Consider the following 19,298-nt stretch of genomic DNA (forward strand, 5'->3'; position numbering starts at 1 on the left):
ACACACACTGCACATTGTAATATGTGTCATTTAGCAAAATGTGTCATATCTGTCATTTAGTTGATTGTCAGAGGTTTAATTTTCCTAATTTTGAGGCCTGCTAAGGATCAGATTATTTTTATTATGTCCTGATTTGTAAAACCTGTGAATTGAAAGATGGTGTACTTTCTTTTTGCCATGATTATAATGTGAAAAGAGGGATTGTAAGTGTTATCAGAAACTAATCAAATAAGCTAAAAGGAATTTGTTCTCTCCTTTTTCCTATACTAAATAAAAATATGTCTGGAAGCGTGGGAGGGTAATTCTAAATTAATACATTTGTATACGATACATGGATTGTGTGCAGCCATTTATAAATATAGTTGTGGTCAGAAGTGGAACGCTCATCATGGGCCTGAATTTCTTAGTAATTTTGAACTGTTCATTTCCCAGGATGGAACGATTGTACAGCATACATCTTTCTTTGTTCAAAAAACACTAATCTGAATTTATTTTGGATTTTCTCTAATCCACACAAGATCACAAGTGCACATGCAGGCTCAAATATATATATACACTCAAATATTTTAAAAGTTAAGGTTCTGCAGTTTCATTTCATTACTAACTTCGCATTGGTGATTATGATTGACTATAACTGTAGTTTGTCTTTGGCAGCATAAAAAGAATTTGTTTGACAGCACTCACTGGCCAACACTCAGAACAATGAGAAATTCCAAGGAACTGGAAACTGCTGGAAGACCAGTGTCAGAAACTGAGCTACTTGGTCACAATAACAGAGGGTATGTGTGGAGGGGCAAAGATGATGCTTTCAAATCTAAGAACACTGTACCAGCTCTTAAGCATGGTGATGCTAGCATCATTCTCTGGCGCTATTTTGCTGTCAGTAATTGTGGTACATTGCAGAAAGTGGATGGAATAATAAAGGAGTAGGACCACCTCCACATTCTTGCAAAGATGGTAGTAGTTAGACAGAAGCTAGATAGTTAAAGCCAGAACACAGCTGGGTACTCCAGGTTAGGTTCATGACAATGACCTAAAACACACATCAAAACTGGACCGAATAAATAACTGCATCTAATTATTGTTTTTTTTTTAAAAGTCATTAAAGAAGTATGCTATGCAGTACGTAAACTTCTAACCACAACTTCATGCGTGCACAATATGTAGATGGTTTGTGACACAGTAATTATTTGTGTGATTGTGTTTTTCCTTCCTTCTTTAACTGTATGTAGGTTGATGATATGAAATTAAAAAAAATAAAATAAAAGTTGAAATAAATAAATAAAACGGGTTTTATGGGACGAATTCAAAGATGAAGAAGAGAATGTATGTCATTTGAACACACCGGATGAGCACCCTTCCCTTCCTCCTTTCGGCCGGGTTGGTGTGTCTTCCTTCCGGCTTTGCCGAAGAAAGTTGAGGGAGGTTCAGCAGCAACTGGGCTTTTACATAATGGACAGCCAGGGAAGGAAAGTGGTGGTCTGCGACAATGGGACCGGGGTAAGCTTACCGTTTTAGCTCGGCGTGTTACCAGCTCGAGTCTTGCTCTAAAAGGAGCCGTTATGTCGACTGATTTGCTGAAACAGGAAGTGGGTCTGTCACCGTCCAAGCTAGCTAGCGTTAACTGGGTGTGTAGCTAGCCAGTTAGCCTGCTAATTTTCATTCATCCAGTCCTGATGCGGAAACGGCCCGCGGATTGGATGGAAATGCACGGATAAAATTTAATTAAAATCTCTAGTTGTATTGCTCCCTCCTGCATAACTCCCTTAATTAATAGTTAACGTCCTAGGTGCAACCACCGGTTAGTAAGCTAACCGAGCTAGCCTTTCTAGTTAGCTTTTAACAGCTGGCTGTCTGGTTTCTGCTGTCTGGCAGCTACGTCAGTCATTTCAGCGATTTGTTCGGCAAACCACACGGAATTTGCAGATTCATTCTTTCCATGCTGTAGTCGGGGTTTGCTTTCCAAGGACCGGAGCTACATGTTTTTTCACTCAGTGTCGGCTAGGTGTAATGCTAGCTAGGCCGTGTCAGGTGAATTGAGGAACCACCTTTACGTTTTCTCATTCCGCAGCTTACACTAACTTCGCTCATTAAAAATTTAACTCAAGCATCCATTAGTAAGGAGTCCGGAAAGACCTCAGCAGGTGTATTTCTGCACGTATCTTTGGATCTGCACGTCGGCTGTGTGTTTACATGTACTTATTGATTAAAATTGGGGGCTAAACACTCGGAAGTTATGGGTGTGTAAAATGAAACATTGCGAAAGAGCCCCCACCACAAAGGAAAGTAACCACCATCCAAAAAGCTGCTCATATTTGCACTACATCAGATACATTTTTGTGGTCTTTTCGTCCCCAATAGTAATTATCAACATGAATGATATACTGCTGTATTTCCTTATAGCTGTACTCGCTCTTAATAAAATACTCAGCTTGTGCGCCATCAAGCATTTAATATAAACTTTACTGAGCTTTGTTTATGCTTCTAAATTGCTTCTTGCACACACACAGGTAGCACTGTTTCTTTTGGGGTGTGCAGGCTTCCTTGTCTAAACGTCAGCAGTCAAAGAGGATGTTGGCTCAGCATGTTACTGACTAATAAGGCTCTTTTGAGTTGTGAGTCTTTCAAGAGCTTTCTGTGAAACAGAGGGAAAAAACAGCCCTGTGTCAGAGTTGAACTGAGAAGTCAAGAGGAAGTGAGACGAGTCTGAACCACAGCCGTATATGTCACGAGCAGATTTGTTAAGAGCGTTGTTGCATGCTTTTTCACAGTCCAATGCAAATGCGTTTTCTTTTCTTTTCTTTTTCCCATGCAGAAAAAAGTTTAGACTGTTTATTGTTTAGTTTACTCTTGATAGTCTTTCAATGAATTTTACCATAACGGTTTCCAAATTGCATGTTTGCAGTCTGCATCCCTTGTTACTTGGTTACATTTTGTGCTGTGTATTGATGCAAAAAATGTTTTTATACTTGGTTCAAAGCAAATTAAACTGGTGCAAAAAAGGGTGTGTAGAATCAGAAAACAGCCAAATATTTTAATTAGAGCTAAAACAACTTCCTGTAACGGTATTTGCGGCTGATATTTTAGAGGTAATCGTACACCAGTGCACCCCTGATGCTATCTTTTCCTGGTCTTTGGTTATCTGAGCTCGTGCAACTATTCTAGCTGAGCGCAAAGAACAGCAAATTGTCTATATCTCCATTTGGTGTAAATGATAGTCTTTGTAGCTCTCACAAAATTGATTTTTACAAATGGTTCTAATAATATTTTATTTGTTGGTAATAACACAGAGGGGTTTTCATTGTATAAATGTGAAAATCACAGATGCAGAATATTAATGTTAAATATCTTTGTTTGTTTTTTGCATTAAAAAAGGAAATTAGTTTTAGTTAAATTAGTTTTTTTTTAGTTAATTAATGCAGGAACTGACCACATTTAGACATGCAGTACATGAAACGTGCATCGTCATCAAACATGCTCATTCTGAATGGTAATTGGGGTCTTTGTTATCAATAGGATGATAGTAATGTTTTCAAGCTCTGTTCTAGAATTGATCTTATCAGTATTTTCTAATCACTTCCTCTGTGCTCTGGTTTTCTTTCCTTTTTGTCTCTCTATTGTAGTTTGTCAAGTGCGGCTATGCAGGCTCCAACTTCCCAGAGCACATCTTCCCTGCACTTGTTGGGAGACCCATCATTCGCTCTACAGCCAAAGTGGGAAACATTGAGATCAAGGTACAGACTGTTCCTGCTTATGCATTTTTTCCCCCTCAAGGAAATGGGTCATCGGACAAAAATATAAGTTGAAAACAGGAGAGAAAAAAAATCAAGATGTGAAATATACATTACAGAATAAAGTCAGTCTCTTATATAAGCACAGTGTCAAAGTAATAGACAGTCAAGATAGACTGTTGTAAGAGTTGGCACCCTAATGAATCTCTGAAAAATGCTTTGAACACCAGCCCACATCAAAACTAGCAGGTCCTTTTATTTTAGCAGGCAAGACAGCAGCGGTGTAAATGTCTTGACAGCTTCACATTATTTTGGCATGGTGCCTATCTCTACCTTTCTCCTTGTCCTTTCCACTTTTGTTTGTTCATTTTTTTTATATATATCTGCCTCCTCTTCCTCCATGTTTTGTTCCTCTCCTGGTGAAGTAGAATGTCCAGAAAATGGTAAGTTTAGGTTGGTGTGTGCTTCTGATTCTTGCTTGCTATAGAGAGCTGAGTCATATAATGAAATTAAAAATTAAGCCTCTTGTTTGATTGAGTTTTTCTTTTGTTTTGTCCAGTGTGTTTCATGAATTTATTTTTTCATCACTCATTCTGATCACATTTTTGTACATCCTCATTACCTTTTGATTTTGGGTCCTAAGCTGGGTATTGCTGGCTGGTAAGGCCAATCCACAGCAGTTTTTTTTTTTCTCCAGGCTGAGAGTGTTAGCAGAAATAGCTGCAGTGAATCATAGGCCAGCTGTTATCGATGGAGTGCTAAAAGAGATTTTGGACCGGTTCCACTGTCAAAGTCTCTGATCTCCTGCTGCATCCTGACAGCTACCCTCCCACCAATCCTGAAGCACTTTTCAGTTGAAAACAACTTAAAATGTCACCCAGAGCAATGTGTGCCAAAGATCAGATTTTTCTGTATCTGTATGTATCATATGTATCTATTTTCCCAGCCATTTTGAAGCAGTCAGCATATTTTAATTGATTAATGTCCAATATGAAAAATAATTATTCTTTATTCTAAGTATAGAGGAAGTGCCCATACTTGAGGATGCATGGCAGACAGCTGTGGTGGAGATGGAAACACATCTGTTTTTCTTTCCTTTTTTCCCCCCTTCTTTCTTTTTTCTTTAATGACACCACATGGAGGCGATGCCTGTGACTGGTACTCATTAATGCCAAAGAGCACAGGATGAACCCATAAAATGGCTGCCTTCAGTAGGCTTTTGATGTCTCCAAGTGGAACGTGAGATGCTTGACTGTGTGGCTAACACTGAGCTCTAACCCAACAGTTGTTTACATTTTGCCGGGGTGCCTTGCATGCAGATAGTTGAATGTGGCTTAAACGAGTGGTGTACTGTAGCTAAAGGAAAGTGTTTCCAGGTGTATATGCATGGAAAATGATGCCTTGTTGTGCATGGTGGGTAATTGCGTTTTAAGTCAAAGTGCTACATGAATGCTTTTGTTGTCACATGACAGAAGTTTTCAGGTGGCAAGTAGGCAAATGAGATGACTGAGTTTAATTTCCAGACCGAGGCTATATACTCATCCTTTTGCTCAGTGACTCTGATTGTTCCACAGTGGGCTCCACAATCCTGAGGGCTCTGCTGCACTATTTTAAAATATTTATCTCTGTTAAATTTCCTGCAGGACCTGATGGTGGGGGATGAGGCTAGTGAGCTGCGCTCCATGCTCGAGGTCAATTATCCAATGGAGAACGGCATTGTCAGGAACTGGGATGACATGAAGCACTTGTGGGACTACACCTTTGGCCCAGAGAAGCTCAACATCGACTCCCGCAACTGCAAGATTCTGCTGACCGAGCCCCCCATGAACCCCACTAAGAACCGTGAGAAAATCATCGAGGTAACATTAAAATTGTCATTATCAGAGGCAGCATCTTGCAGTCTTTCGGGGGGAAATTGATTTTTAAAGCATAGCAGAAGTTGCAGTTTGGTTAATCCTCCGTGAAATGACTTCATTGTGTGCTACTTCTGCATTACGCTACAGAAATAATTTTGCACCCACGTTGCCTGCTGTAGTGTGTCAAGTTTCTCAACAGTTGTACTTCCTGTCCTCTACCACAGGTGATGTTTGAGACCTACCAGTTTGCAGGAGTCTACATTGCTATTCAGGCTGTGCTGACACTGTATGCCCAAGGTAGAGGACTTTACATACATGTTTAGTCAAAACGGACACTAACCTTTTTCTGTTGCATAACACAGCTTTCATGTCACAGACATTTTAGACTTGTTCTTCTGCTTCCTTAAACTGCCTCATCTAGAAATTAATTTTAGCCCTAAAGTGCAATTATAGGCCCTTCAAGCGGACAGTTATAAAACGTATTGTACTATTTTCTTGATTACTATTTACGTCATTAAACTTAGAAACAAGACCGCTGTTAAAGTTAGTTGTGGAAGTTTTTGTGTAGCAGTATTTAGCTACCACACAAACACTTCTTGGTCAAAATGTTTGTTCTTACAGACTAACACAATCATATTTGTGCCAAAACATTTATCAGTACTTCTGACATCAGCTGATATGTTGTGCAAACACAGCTTTGCGTGAGGTCTGTCTAGTATTCTACTATTTTTATCAGATTTTTTTTTTTTTTAAATAAGCAATTACCTACTTATAACTGCTCAGTAGCAGTTATAAGTAGGTAACTGTTACATTAGCTGTGTTATTGCAGCAGTTTTTGTGTGTGTGTGTTTACCCAGCCAGCAGTAATCAGCAGCTGCAAGCACACTCTGGATAAAATTCTCCTTGCTTGATAGAATTGCAGGTTATTAACTGTAGAGTGTGTTTGTGTTTCAGGCCTTCTCACTGGTGTGGTGGTGGACTCAGGTGATGGTGTCACGCACATTTGTCCTGTGTATGAGGGCTTCAGTCTGCCCCACCTGACAAGACGTCTGGACATCGCAGGCAGGGACATCACCCGCTACCTCATCAAGGTATCCAGTTTGAATAATGTCATCAAAGTGTTTCTACGTGAGGTGGAGATTTGGCAAAATATTCTTAGATTAATCTTTAAATAGCAGGTTCTGTGAGAACTCCATTCTAACATCCGACTTCCAAAATGTGCTGCTGAATGCACAAGTTTGAATATGTTTTGCAGCGTATAAAAATATGTCACAGTTTAGTCTTTTTTTGTGTGTGAAGTCTTGCATATGTCATCAGATTCTTTGTTTGCAACTTAATGGGAAGATCTTAATTTAGAAAAGCTCCTCCAGTGCAACTTGATATATTAGGAGATTACATTAAGTGAGCCAAAGAGTCTCATTTTATTCTGCTTTTCCTTCCCTATTCCCTGACCTCTTTCTCATTCTCCATGTGCAGTTGTTACTGTTGAGGGGTTATGCCTTCAACCACTCTGCAGACTTTGAGACGGTGCGCATGATGAAGGAGAAGCTGTGCTATGTAGGCTACAACATCGAACAGGAGCAGAAGTTGGCGCTCGAGACCACCGTGCTGGTGGAATCATACACGGTAGACACTCGCATGTTTATTCTTAACAGTAATAAGTCACTGACAAATGCAGTTACATTTGGTGTGACATTGTGAGAGAACTGATCCACATGTTTGATGTTAATCCCAAGCTGGTCGGTACAGTTGCCTTATGAACGCCAATAAAAGATTTTAGGGTGTGCCGTTTTGGAAAGTGTTATCAAAACACTGCAGCTTGCATAAAAAGGGCGTTAAAAATGATTGGTGTCCTCACATGGGCATTGTGTGCATTAGTCACTCAAGAAGCCGAGCTTTATATAACAAAAATGCAGTAAAATAACAATAACAAAAATCTACATACATTAATAGTCATTAACTCAAGTATACGAGTCAGCAGCTCTGTGCATTGAATCTTTTTAAATTTTTATTCCAATTTTGGCTCTCAGTGAGTCATATCACTTTCATTTATCCAGCAAATTTAAACAACAAGACTTCGACTCCACTCCCAAAAACACACAACCCGTGAAAACAAACACTAAAATTACAAATTGCAATGATGATAATAAACAAATGAATAAAATCTGGTTCTGTTTTGTAGTGGTTAACACATTTGTCTAACGCACAAAAGGTCTCCAGTTCAAGACTCAGAAGAGGCAAAAATTGCTGGGAGGGTGTCCGGGGTAAAAGTCTGTGCCAAATCAAATATGCAGATATATCCTGTCATGACACCTTGTGAATAAGGGAGCAGTCAAAAGAAGCTTTAAATAAAAACTAAATATTAAAAAAAATTGTAATTTTTTTTTTTCATCAAAAAACAAGTTTAAATCCATAATTTTTCCAAACCTTGAGTATTATATTTATTAAATAATTGTCACGGTAACCAAGCAGCCCTACCCATCACAGGTACCAATGTGCAAAAACCGATTGAAATTCTGAAATGTATATTTTTGGCATGTTAAACATCTATTTTATTTAGGTTGAATGTTTTTACAAGTCAGCAAATTTCCAGCCCTGAGGGGTTGCACGTTTTTTTTGTTTTTTTTGTTTTGTTTACTTTTTTCCTTTAAAATGAGTTCTTTTTACGCACTCCACATGTGCACAAGTTTCATATTTCTGCCTAAAATAGCACCGGTGCAGACAGAATCCCTCCCAAAGGATTTGTTATTCAAAAGTGGCAGTATTTTGAAATAATCAAAACTAATGGGGTAACTAAATCTGTTTCAGCACTGAGCTAAGTAGACTACCACATGCCCACTGTTGGTGCAGTTGGCAGCTTTGGTACAGGACCATGCTACTGACTAACAGTTTTCTCTGAGACTCAGACATATGGGGGTGCAGTGCTCCTCCGTCAGGCTTGCTTTTCTTTCCGAGGTCCATTTCCCTGCAGAGAGAACCACAGAATCCAAACGTTAGTCCTGGTGTCTGTGTTACTGCACGCCTTTCCGAGCACATGTTGTGTCTCAGTGCGCTCTGACCATGTGTGTTTGGGTTAGTGTAGGCGACTGTGTGCGTGTAGGTGAATAGGTGCGTGAACATGTATGTGTAAGTATGGTTTTGTGTGCTGAAACAAGGAGGGCAATGTACCTGTGGCCGAAAGGTCCTGAATTGCGCGTTACATCATTTCCTGTGCAGCCACTTTGCGGCAGTGGCTAGGCTCTGTTTCCTCCCACTGCCCTTGGCTGAATGAAGCCTTTTTATAGTCACATGCATTCACTATAGTCAGTTTGAGGCCAGCACTCTCCGTGCTCTAACTTGCTGTACAGTGTCACCAGTCTGGTAGGATTTTCTTTTCTTTTGAGAAGTTAAACCTTCCTTTCAGTTTAAATCATGATTCTCACTGTAGAGTTTCACACCCTTGGGCACTCTTGTACATTAAATCTTACCTCTTCATTAGTGTCATATATTTTTTTTTTTTCTCCCCCTCTTTGCTTTTTTTTTTTTCTCATCCTCCCACACAACTCCAGCTGCCAGATGGCCGTGTGATCAAGGTGGGAGGAGAGCGGTTTGAGGCCCCTGAGGCTCTGTTCCAGCCCCACCTCATCAACGTGGAGGGCGTTGGAGTGGCCGAGCTACTCTTCAACACCATCCAAGCAGCTGACATAGACACCAGGTGAGGCCAACAAAAGGGCACATGTATACTCCACTATCAATAAAAAGCTTTCCTGAGGGTGACTCAGTGTTTCCACAGCATTAGGAAGTTTCAGCAGAGGCAGACGTTTTGGCAAGCAATAGATAGATGGATGTCAAATGGCAATGTCAGCTGATCACAGCTTTCCCTTAAGCAATGGAGGCTTTTAGACTTAAAACTAAATATTTTGTGAAGTCTAGAGTTCAGTATGGAAAGTTTGAAAATTGATCATGAGTCTTTAAAAGAATGGAACAAGGGGAAAAAATGTAAACACTTGCAAGTCAACTAAGTATGACTGATCCTTTGCTGCTTAAGTTCAATAATTTATTTTTACTCTCTTGAAGTCACTGAAGATCTGTTTGGAAAGTACATTTTCCAGCATTTGCTGACTTAAAATGAGAAAATGTGCCTTTTCCTGCTTTCACCCTTTTCTGTCTTCCTGTCATCAGGCCTGAGTTCTACAAGCACATCGTTCTCTCAGGCGGATCTACCATGTACCCCGGCCTGCCATCTCGGCTGGAGAGGGAGCTCAAGCAGCTGTACCTGGAGCGTGTGCTCAAGGGAGATGTGGACAAGCTTTCGGTGAGAAACCAGCCCTCTCCTATAAAGTGACATGTAGTACTGACTGTGAGCAAAAACTGCTCAAATATGATTCACCGTATGATTGTCACTTTGAAAAACTGGGACATTGATTTTAGCTCATTAGATCTATCCAGTGTGATTTTTAAAGAGTGCTCTAGTTATAGAAAGGAACATAGAAGTCTGCATCTGGCCTCTGGTTTGAAGTAAAACATTTCCCCTGATTCTCACATTTTGTTAAAGATCTTCAGTACGGCTTTTCCCACATGTTAGAGAGCATTGAAGTGCCAGAATGAAGCACAGGGAACATGTTTCTCAAGGATGTAAATGACATCTCGCTGTGTTTTCACACACCTTGAACTTAAACCGCATGCAGCTATCATGTCTGAACCTTGCCCGTTTCAAGCACAAGACTGGCTTTATGAATTTTTTAGTGCAGTGTAGACAAACTACCACAAGGTAGTGCCAGAGGCCAGACACTCCTTTAATTTAAACAAGCGTGCAGTTAACTTCATAGTGACAAATATTTGTTTTGGTAAAATATTTCTACCTTTTCATGTCGGTATCCCAAAGACACAGATGATTTTAAACAGAAGTATTTTATAAACAAAGCTCAGCAGATGACTCATAGGTTTAAAGAACACATCATTATGTGCTTTACTTTTCTGCCTGCAACTGCAATCGACCCCAATTTTCCCAGATTGTCTCTTTTTTTTTTTTTTTTTTTTTTTTTTTTTTTTTTTTTGGAATTGAAGTCTGCAAAGTTAGTGTGGGAATCCAATGATAGGTTTTTTTTCCCTTTATGAAAACTCTTCAGAACTAAAAAGATGCTGATGAGTTTTTGCTAGAAAGAAACTGCTTTGTTGAATGTCAGTTTTAACTCTAGCGTTAACTAAACCACAGTCAGTCTTGCTAGCACTTGTTTTCCTGCTAGAATATGGCAAATACACCACCTCCTTGTGTAGCTTGCACCTTTACAAGTTTGTTAGTACGTTTAGACAGCCAGTCACGTGAGCAACAAACAGAAGCAGCATCCTTTGCCCTATTTGGTGAAAATATGAGTGTTTAAACATGCCACACAGAAGTAGATTGTGCTGAAGGAGATGTTTGTGTTATCATTTTTCTGTGCTGAAAACACAAATTGGACTGCCTGTGAATCTGACCACAGCTGTCATGAGGTCGCTTTAAAGCAGCATTGGTCTGTGTTTTTGATTATCAATTGATCAGATGACTCTGTAATTTGCAAGGTCTCAGTTGTCGTGATAAAACCACAGAGTTATCAGCTCACGCTGTGATTCCTGCTGGGTCTTAAAGCAGCATTTTACTGCCTGTCACCTGATTGTTTTGGTCTTATGATAGAAAGTTTATTCTTTTCGCGTCTGTCTCTGAGCTCTCAGTCGCATCGATTCCATGCAGGCAGCTTTCTTCCTATATTTCCCTCAGGAGCTGGAAAACTCCTGAGACAAATGCAGATTCTCACACAATCGTGATCATAACAGGATCCATTTTATTAGACTAAAAGCTTAGCATTTGTTGGTCGGACCAGTCAGCTTCTTGTGGCAGCTGTGTGTTTTAGCTGCAGTAAAAGTCTACGTGTTGTAGTGGTGTACAGTCTCCAGGTTATTCTTTGTTTGTGCTCTCTCTGTAGCCATGTAGCCTTGTATTGAATTCTTTAATCCATATACCAAATAAGAAATGTAAAAACACGAACAAGGTAGTAAAATGTTTCTATAATTAATAATGGTGTTGTTTAATGTCTTTCTACAGTTTCACACTAACATTTCCATGACAACAGTGACCTCCTTCAGTCATAGATGTTGCCGTTTCAGTTATTCACTACTTCTTTATTTTTGTTAAAACAAGGTTGATATGTTGTAGATTTGTGGTTGGTGCAGGAGTAGAAACCATCATTTCACAGTGTAGCTCATAGTAAATCTACTTTAGATGATTATAACATTATGGCTCATAATCAAATCCCTATGGAGAATATAAATGGGATTTTCAGTTCCTGAACCTCACTGTCGTGTTCTGTTAATACCCACATTAGCCTGTGATAGACAGAGGCCTCATCCAGTCACCTGTCAAGAGCCTTTAAATGAAGAGCCTCCCAGTTACAGGCACTGTAAATTTGACTGGTCACATACTGGCTCCAAATGTTTCCTAATGTCTCATAGGTCATAACAGTTTTTGCTCATTTAAAAAAAAAAAATCGACCTCAGTTATTAATCACATGTATGTATGTGATGGACTACAGAGGTGCCCTGCAAGCTAGCGCTTCAAATTCACGTTACTGTTATTTGTTAACAGTAAACTTGCGAGTGAACACGGGTTGATTTTCCAATTTTCAATTTATTCTTGTGGTTTTTTGCAAGCGGAAGCTCCTCGGAAGGTTTAAACACACTTAAATGTGTTTTATATTTTAAATGTCACAAAAAAAACATGTTAGTTACACCTGGCTAAACCAAGCTGTCCAATCCTACTATGGCGCAGTTCTCAAGTTTGCTGTTGGTTTAGACTGTAAAAAATTGAATTCAGCATGTTTTCGATAGAAGCTCCTTCAAACATTTGGTGTTTGTTTTGTTTTTGTTTTGTTTTTTTTAATTTATTTGAAAAAATCCCGCTAGGTCTTGAGGAAAGTCTTGGCCTGTTTAACACTTTTCTGGCTGAGGTGCATGTGAGAGTGCAGTTATCCACCACCATGCTGGTCATGTATTAGCTGGTCCTTATCCTGCCAGTTGTCCAGTACAGAGGCCCTGTCAGATATCAGATCACGCCAGTGTGCAAAAAGCTCAACTAATATTTAAGTGCATTTAATGCTAGCAAGAGGACATCATGTGTCCTGCCTCCTGTAGTCTCTAACTTAAGCAGCTCCTGTTGTCTGAACCACATGAAATATTTTCTGTAGCTCAACTCCAGTTGTTCTTTCTCAATGTTAAAAAGTGGACAACTGTGGAAATCAGCAAAAAATGCTTGTATTTCTTTTCTTTTCGTTCTTTCTTTTTTTTTTTCTTTTTTTTTTTGCTTGCTTGCCTTGCCGGCTGTCTGGAGGCGGTGTATGTGTATAAACTTAACATGAGGCTGCTTCGACAGCGGACTGTGGTTAAACTATTTTTATTAAGAGAGCTCACGCCATCTGAAGCCAAGGAGCTCATTGTGTCAAGAGTTGGGTAGCCATGAATTCATAGGAAGAACTGATAGTTAAGTAAAAAGTATTATCATAATTATACCTAATTATCTTAATTATCTTCTGATCTTAAGCTTGTATCAAGTTAGTTTCTATCTGATTTAGACCACTCAAATTTTGATATAAATCTCCTTGACATTGATTAGAAAAACATGTAGACTTTTGGGAACTTTGAGCAGTATTGGCAACTCATCATTCTCCTCTGTGTTTCCTTTCCTGTAGAAATTTAAGATCCGGATTGAGGATCCTCCCAGGCGAAAGCACATGGTGTTCCTGGGTGGAGCCGTGCTGGCCGACATCATGAAGGACAAGGACAACTTCTGGCTGACCCGGGAGGAGTACCAGGAGAAAGGAGTCCGTGTGCTGGAAAAACTTGGAGTGACCGTCAGATAAAGCACTGGACGGACAGAACACCCACACGACACACACACACACACATGAATATACACACAAACACACACATACACGACATGCACACACATTTCCACCCCTTGCCCACATCGCAGAGTATATATCTATTTATCCCTGTTCCTCTCTGTTTCGGCCGTTGATTCCCTTCAAACACCGCAGGGAATCCAGCCATCACCTTCCCGCTCTCTCCTCTCTCTCTCCACTCTGCCTCTCTGCCTCTCTCTCTTCTCTCCTGGTTTGGGATTGGTTCACACTTTTCCTCGCAAGCCCCAAGAAACCAATTCCATCTTTGCAGATTTCCACTGATTCTTGCTGAGTGCTGGTGGGAGAAGGTTAAGAGCTGTCAATGCAGCATATTTACCTGCAGATTAGGCTTGTTGTGAATTAACACTTGTCGGGTAAACCGACCAGCCTCAGCAGAAAGCTTAGTTTCCTCCCTTGTTAAACCTGTAGAGGAGATAAAATGATGCAAAGTTTCTAAGCAACTCGTAAGCGTCTGTAACGTCACAATCAGGGTCCACCACAAACAGCCACGGGCCGCTTTGAGCATCTTTTCCGGGTGAGCAAGAACTGATCACATTTTTATGTCGGTTTTTATAAATGATATCATGACTTTTCTTTTCTGGGAGAGGGATTACTTTGTTTTTGCTTTTTTTCCTTTTTTGTTGGATGTATGAGTTTGATTTCCATCTTTAAATTTGACTCTTTTCTTTTTCATTGACTTTTGTTGCTGTGCACTGCTACCATTGTAAATGGAGTGTATTGTAGTAACAGAAGGTCCTCCATGTGTTTTGTTTTCTTATTTTATGAAGAATTAATGGTTGATTTATAAAGGGACAAATACACAAACTAAAAGCCCCTGAGCTTGACATCGAGTGTGTGACGGTACTTTAGGGGTTCGTTGGTGGTGACACAGTGATGGGGTGTGGGGAGGGTTAGTATTTTTTTTTTTCCTCGTCAGACAGCTTGGCCTCTGCCTCCTCTCTGGTTATAAATCAGAAGTTGAACGAATGGGTGTGAGCAGTTATAGCAATATTTCAAACTGTATCGACGCTATAGTACCTCACTCATCGTGTTCCTCCAGATCCACCAAAGCACGGAGGCAGTGGCAGGTTTTAGGATGAGATCTGTTTAAATTTGGACACCTGGAGCATCGCAAAGCTGGGAAATTAAAACAGTATATTATACGGCTTATTTAAGTTCTCCAGACTTTCATTCCCAACGGTCGACTTAATGATTACTGGAGGCACTTCTATTTTGATTACGATAAATGTGTATATTTTTTTTCTCCTCTTTCCATGAACGTCTATCCAGTGCCAAGTGCAGTTAATGTTAACTGGATCTCATGTTTTAATGTCTTTCTTTTTGTCACAGTTTTTTGTTTTTACTTTCCTGTGTTGTTCATAGCATAACTGCCTAACGCTGATTTAAATAAAGAAAAGTGATTTATAAGGATGTTTGTGTGACAGGTTCCTTCTTTTTTTCTTTTTTTGGCACATGAAGCTTCTGTTTCACAAATTTATGGCTCGGAATAAGAAATCCTGACCATTGATTTGTAAATATTTATCTTTTGAAGTCTATATTTGCGAGTAGGGGGCAGATTAAATGGGTTGATTAAGTACAATGACAGGAGAAGGGTGTAGGTGGCCGAGGCTCATCCACAGAAGAGGACGAGACCTCTGCTCACAGACCCGAAGGAGGAAGAGGAAATGGAACAGCGGCAGAGGACTGGCGCCACCAGAGGAAGAGGCTCTCTTTCCGTGCCTGAAATAAAGATCGCACCCAGACTCTTCCGGCCTTGTTCCATTTTAATCCCTCGACTCTTGCCACTTCCCTCTTAACCCTGAACTATTACCTCAGGAGCGCCGTTTGAAATTTCCTCCCCATCAGAGCACAAAGGGCATCACGTAAGGATGTTTGCAAAAGTAGTGGAGCATTTCATTGTGTTTTTTTTTTTTTTTTTTTAAATTTATTTTCTGTCACTTCAGAATATGTATTCGCTATGAAATGAGTTAAAAATCCGCCACATGAAAACATGAACTTTACACATTTTAAATGGTGCACTCAAGGTCCCCCAAACAGCTTCTGAATAAACGTTGTTTAGCAATTTAAGACTAATAAAAAAATTCTTCTTTAATACTTGTTTTCCTATAGTTTTGCTGCCCAAACATTCTCTCTAAACTCTCTCTTCAAAGCATTATCCACAGGGTGGGAGTAGAGAGACATTTCCTCTCAGCAGCCTTTATCTCATGTTCAGGCAATCAAAAAAGTATGCTGAAGCAACTATCTCTTCGAACTTTACATCTGTAACGTCTCTGTTCAGTTTGAGTGAATCAAGCAGTTTTCGACCTGATGCAAAAACAGAACAGGTTAAAATGCTACAAAGGTAATACTCCCCGAGTTAACTGTTGAACGAAATCTTTGTGGTAAGGAAGGAAAAACGTTAAATCCTGCCTATTTTTGGGCATGGGACCACGGCCACCCATTCCTGTAAACTGCACTGGGAAGTGAGCGCCGGTGCTCATGCACCCAGAGAGGGGCCATGCTGACCCCATTACACGAGCAGATATCTTAAATGCTTGCACATGTGGACGGCGATGCTGTTTGCAGCCGTTGAGCTGCTTAGCAGGCCCCCAAAAGCCCTCAGGGACCTTCTTTCTCTTCTCTTTTCTCTTTCCCTCCCCCTCCCCTCACTTGCTCCATCATTATCGCCCACATGCTTTTCCAGAGACATCCTGAGTGAAACAGCTCGACGTCCTCGATGGCTATCACATGTTCCTCCTGTGGAGGGAGGCAGCTCCCCTGGAAGACATGTTGAGGAGAATAAGACAGGCTGTACTAGCCTCAGTTTTTCTTTGTGCTTTCTTTCATCAAATATGTTGCAAAACTTTTTAGAAGTTTCAAAGTCATAGGGAAAAACTTGTGGCTTTGACATTTTTTTGAATCCTCTGGGTCTCCTCGTGAAATCACCCTTTCTCTTTTCATGAAAAGTGATTTATAACGATGTTTGTGTGTTAGGTTCCTTACATCAAACTTCTTCTGTTAGCTATTACCTCACTAAGTTCTACCACGATTTAAAACTGTTTAGGGACTTCATATAACCCTATATTGAATTTTTCAGTATATTTGATCTACATTTAAGCAATTTCTTTCAGATGCTGGAAGATGGACCTAATAATATAAATCATTGTTCTCTAAATCTTTCTCTATCTTCTTGGACTTGCACTGCAGCAGGAATTGAGGCCAGTTTTTTTACACAAACCCCACCCACCTCAAAAAAGAAACAGAAATACAGGTCTTATTTTTGAAGGGTTCACCAGAGGATAAATCCTACTGACTTTGGAGATTTCTTGTATTATTATTGGAATTGGTGGCTGTGGTCCCATGCCCAAAGATAGGCAGGATTTAACTTTTTTCTCCTTACCACAAATATTTTGTTCAACAGTTACCTTTGCAGCATGTTAACACATCCTGTTTCTGCATCAGGTCTAAAACTGAACAGAGATGTTACGGATTTAAAAGTTGAAGATACAGTTGCTTCAGCATACTTTTTTGATTGCCTGAAGTAGGGTCATTGTAGTGTCACTGTTGTTTTGGAGCACACTGGGGAGACCACGGCCATTGGGGAGGGCTGTTGCAATGAGGGGCTGTGCTTCATGTGCAATGATTCCTAGGTGGGTGGTACATGTCAAAGTAAAAACCACATGGATAAACTTTTAAGCATACCACTGAATTCTAAACCTCCAGGTGATTTTAACACTGCTGATTTCTGTATGAACAAATGAAAAAAATATATAACTTAATTTTATTTCAGCTTTACAAACTTATCAGTAATGGCATAACTGATGTGTGCTTACAGTTACAATAACGTATCTCCTACTTTTACTGATGGGTTGAGTATAACAGTTTGTATAGTCAGTATATTGTAATTAGCTAACTGTTTCAGTTGTTCATAGCTAATCGTTTCATGAGTAAAAACAGGACGTCAACCACCTTGCCACTAGGAAAAAATCAATGGCTGCCCAGTGACTGAATTATTTTGCTGTCTGAGACTGTTTTAGAAGTAGTTTCCATGAAGATCTGGTTGCTCAGAGGTTGACTGTGCAACATCCTTATCCTTTGGGGGACCACTTCTGATTGCGAGTGCAGTTGCTTGCTTGCCTGTCTCGAAACAACTGGAGTCTGTCCCAGAGTTAGCACTCTCAGACAGATCGGTCAATGATCGATCTTTTTTTATAAATGTAGACAGACTGCCAGCATATTGCAATCGGTGAGTTAGTCTGCACTGCAATAGGACACTTGACTCAACTGGTTATGAGCTGGTTACATTCCAATATCAACAGAAGATTGTTGTGGGATCGTCAAGGAAAGACTAAAATAAAGCTGTAGACTTCTTTTTTAAAAATCGTTTTCTCTCATTTTATTGGAGGCGGAAGGTAAGACACACATTTCACTTTTCTCACAAACCTGGCCACCCTTCAGTATCTACAAAGTACTTCCTGTTCCTTCTTGAAAAGCAAGAACTACATCCATTGTACATGTTAGAAACAGTTATTTAAAAAAAATAGAAATAAAAATGTACAACATACACTTGATATATATAATATAATTTTTTGCTCTTTTTTACAGAGGTAAAAATACTAAGCATAAAAAATGGGTCTAATTCAATACAGGGAGTTGTTTCTTAAATTTTTCAATTTAAATACACAAGGAGATAATGAGGATGCGTTCAGGCACTTGTAAATGGCTCTGCATGTGAGAACACCAAACAAGATGGAGGTAAAAGATGACACACATACGCACACTCTTTCCAATCTGATTGGCCCCTGCCCCTGATCGATCAATTACAGCATCTGAATCTACTCAGAAGGTGTCCATATGTCATAGCATATTCAGCTGATCCCAGTAGCTTTGGATCAAGGAGCAGAAAAGGATGAGCAGATCTGGAATATACGCCAACACGCAAACACACACACCAACAACATACAAACTAGTACACAGGACAGGATGTATGACAAAGATACCACTGGGGAAGGAAAAAGGACATCCTCAGGCATTCTGTAGTTCGACTACAGTAAGTGACATTTCCTTGGCAAAACAATCAGGGATGGATGTTTGTTTCCAGAATTTCACGTTTTTCAGACTCCTGATCTTTTCCGATGGGATCCTGCTGATGTCCTGCGTCTCTTTATTTTTTAAAAATCTCATTGTGTTTGCGTTCTGATCCTCAATGCTGCCATCACCCAGGCTTAGATGAATCATCTAGCACCGGAGTGGTTGTACTTTTAGTGTTGCACTCTTATTGTGAGGGCGTGATGGGCCAGCTGCAGCATCACAAACCACGACAACTGAACAGACTATAACGTTTTTTGTTCTTTTTGAAATGTAGTCATGCCATATTCAAGCATGACTTTACTCTCTTTGTGCTTAGGATGATACAACAGATCTGGGATTGAAGGGAACGAGTGCTGCTGTAGGACTGAGAAGAACAGCACATACATGTGTCACATGTGGTTTCAGCAAGTTAATCTCTGGATTAAAACACCACATTCTGCGCTTAAGGGAATAGTTTGACATTATGGATTCAACTTAGACCCTCTGATGGATGGTTTCTGGTGCCTTCTAAGACAGCCAGACAGGCCATTTCTACTGCTTCCAGTGTTTACGCAAAGCTAAGCTAACCACATCCCGCATCTAGGTTACATTTTTATTTATCACACAGACGCTATTGCACGTCTTATCTGTGTGTGCTTCCTAAAATGTCAAACTTTTCTTTACAATTTTATAAATCAGACTCGTCACATTGCTGAACTGACATACATAGT

General features: G+C 39.9%; 2 protein-coding genes across 3 annotated transcripts in view; one reads left to right on the forward strand and one right to left on the reverse strand.

Annotated features, from left to right (window-relative positions):
* Window positions 1-1,358: 1,358 nt before the first annotated feature.
* actr2b (actin related protein 2b) lies at window positions 1,359-14,928 on the forward strand. 2 transcript variants are annotated; one of them, XM_085477137.1, is made up of 10 exons: window positions 1,359-1,500; window positions 3,624-3,734; window positions 4,160-4,174; window positions 5,375-5,590; window positions 5,812-5,884; window positions 6,542-6,678; window positions 7,064-7,213; window positions 9,136-9,281; window positions 9,749-9,881; window positions 13,285-14,928. In XM_085477137.1, exons 1-10 carry the CDS (start codon window positions 1,453-1,455, stop codon window positions 13,453-13,455), a joined length of 1,200 nt encoding a protein of 399 aa, XP_085333263.1. In that variant the 5' UTR covers window positions 1,359-1,452; the 3' UTR covers window positions 13,456-14,928. The 2 variants fall into 2 exon arrangements, with proteins under 2 accessions (XP_085333263.1, XP_085333264.1); XM_085477138.1 differs by lacking the exon at window positions 4,160-4,174 and having other exon boundaries at window positions 1,360-1,500.
* Window positions 8,273-19,298, reverse strand: part of LOC146695197 (sprouty-related, EVH1 domain-containing protein 2-like) — a 36,548-nt gene continuing 25,522 nt past the window's right edge. Inside the window, exon 7 of the mRNA XM_085477136.1 lies at window positions 8,273-8,552. Within this exon, the coding sequence (XP_085333262.1) occupies window positions 8,470-8,552 (83 nt within the window). The 3' untranslated portion in view covers window positions 8,273-8,469. The remainder of the gene's footprint in view (window positions 8,553-19,298) is intronic.

This window comes from Copadichromis virginalis, linkage group LG13, assembly GCF_057382275.1.
Source record: "Copadichromis virginalis isolate Kocher_CV1m ecotype Utaka linkage group LG13, C_Virginalis_male_GT1.1, whole genome shotgun sequence".
NCBI classification, from domain to species: Eukaryota; Metazoa; Chordata; class Actinopteri; order Cichliformes; family Cichlidae; genus Copadichromis; species Copadichromis virginalis.

Excerpts from the sequence above, each read along its gene's own strand:
- actr2b (XM_085477137.1), top strand. The coding sequence starts at position 1,453 with ATGGACAGCCAGGGAAGGAAAGTGGTGGTCTGCGACAATGGGACCGGG. Across the intron at positions 7,214-9,135 it reads TGCTGGTGGAATCATACACG|CTGCCAGATGGCCGTGTGAT; the intron begins GTAGACACTCGC and ends ACACAACTCCAG. Across the intron at positions 9,282-9,748 it reads GCAGCTGACATAGACACCAG|GCCTGAGTTCTACAAGCACA; the intron begins GTGAGGCCAACA and ends TCCTGTCATCAG.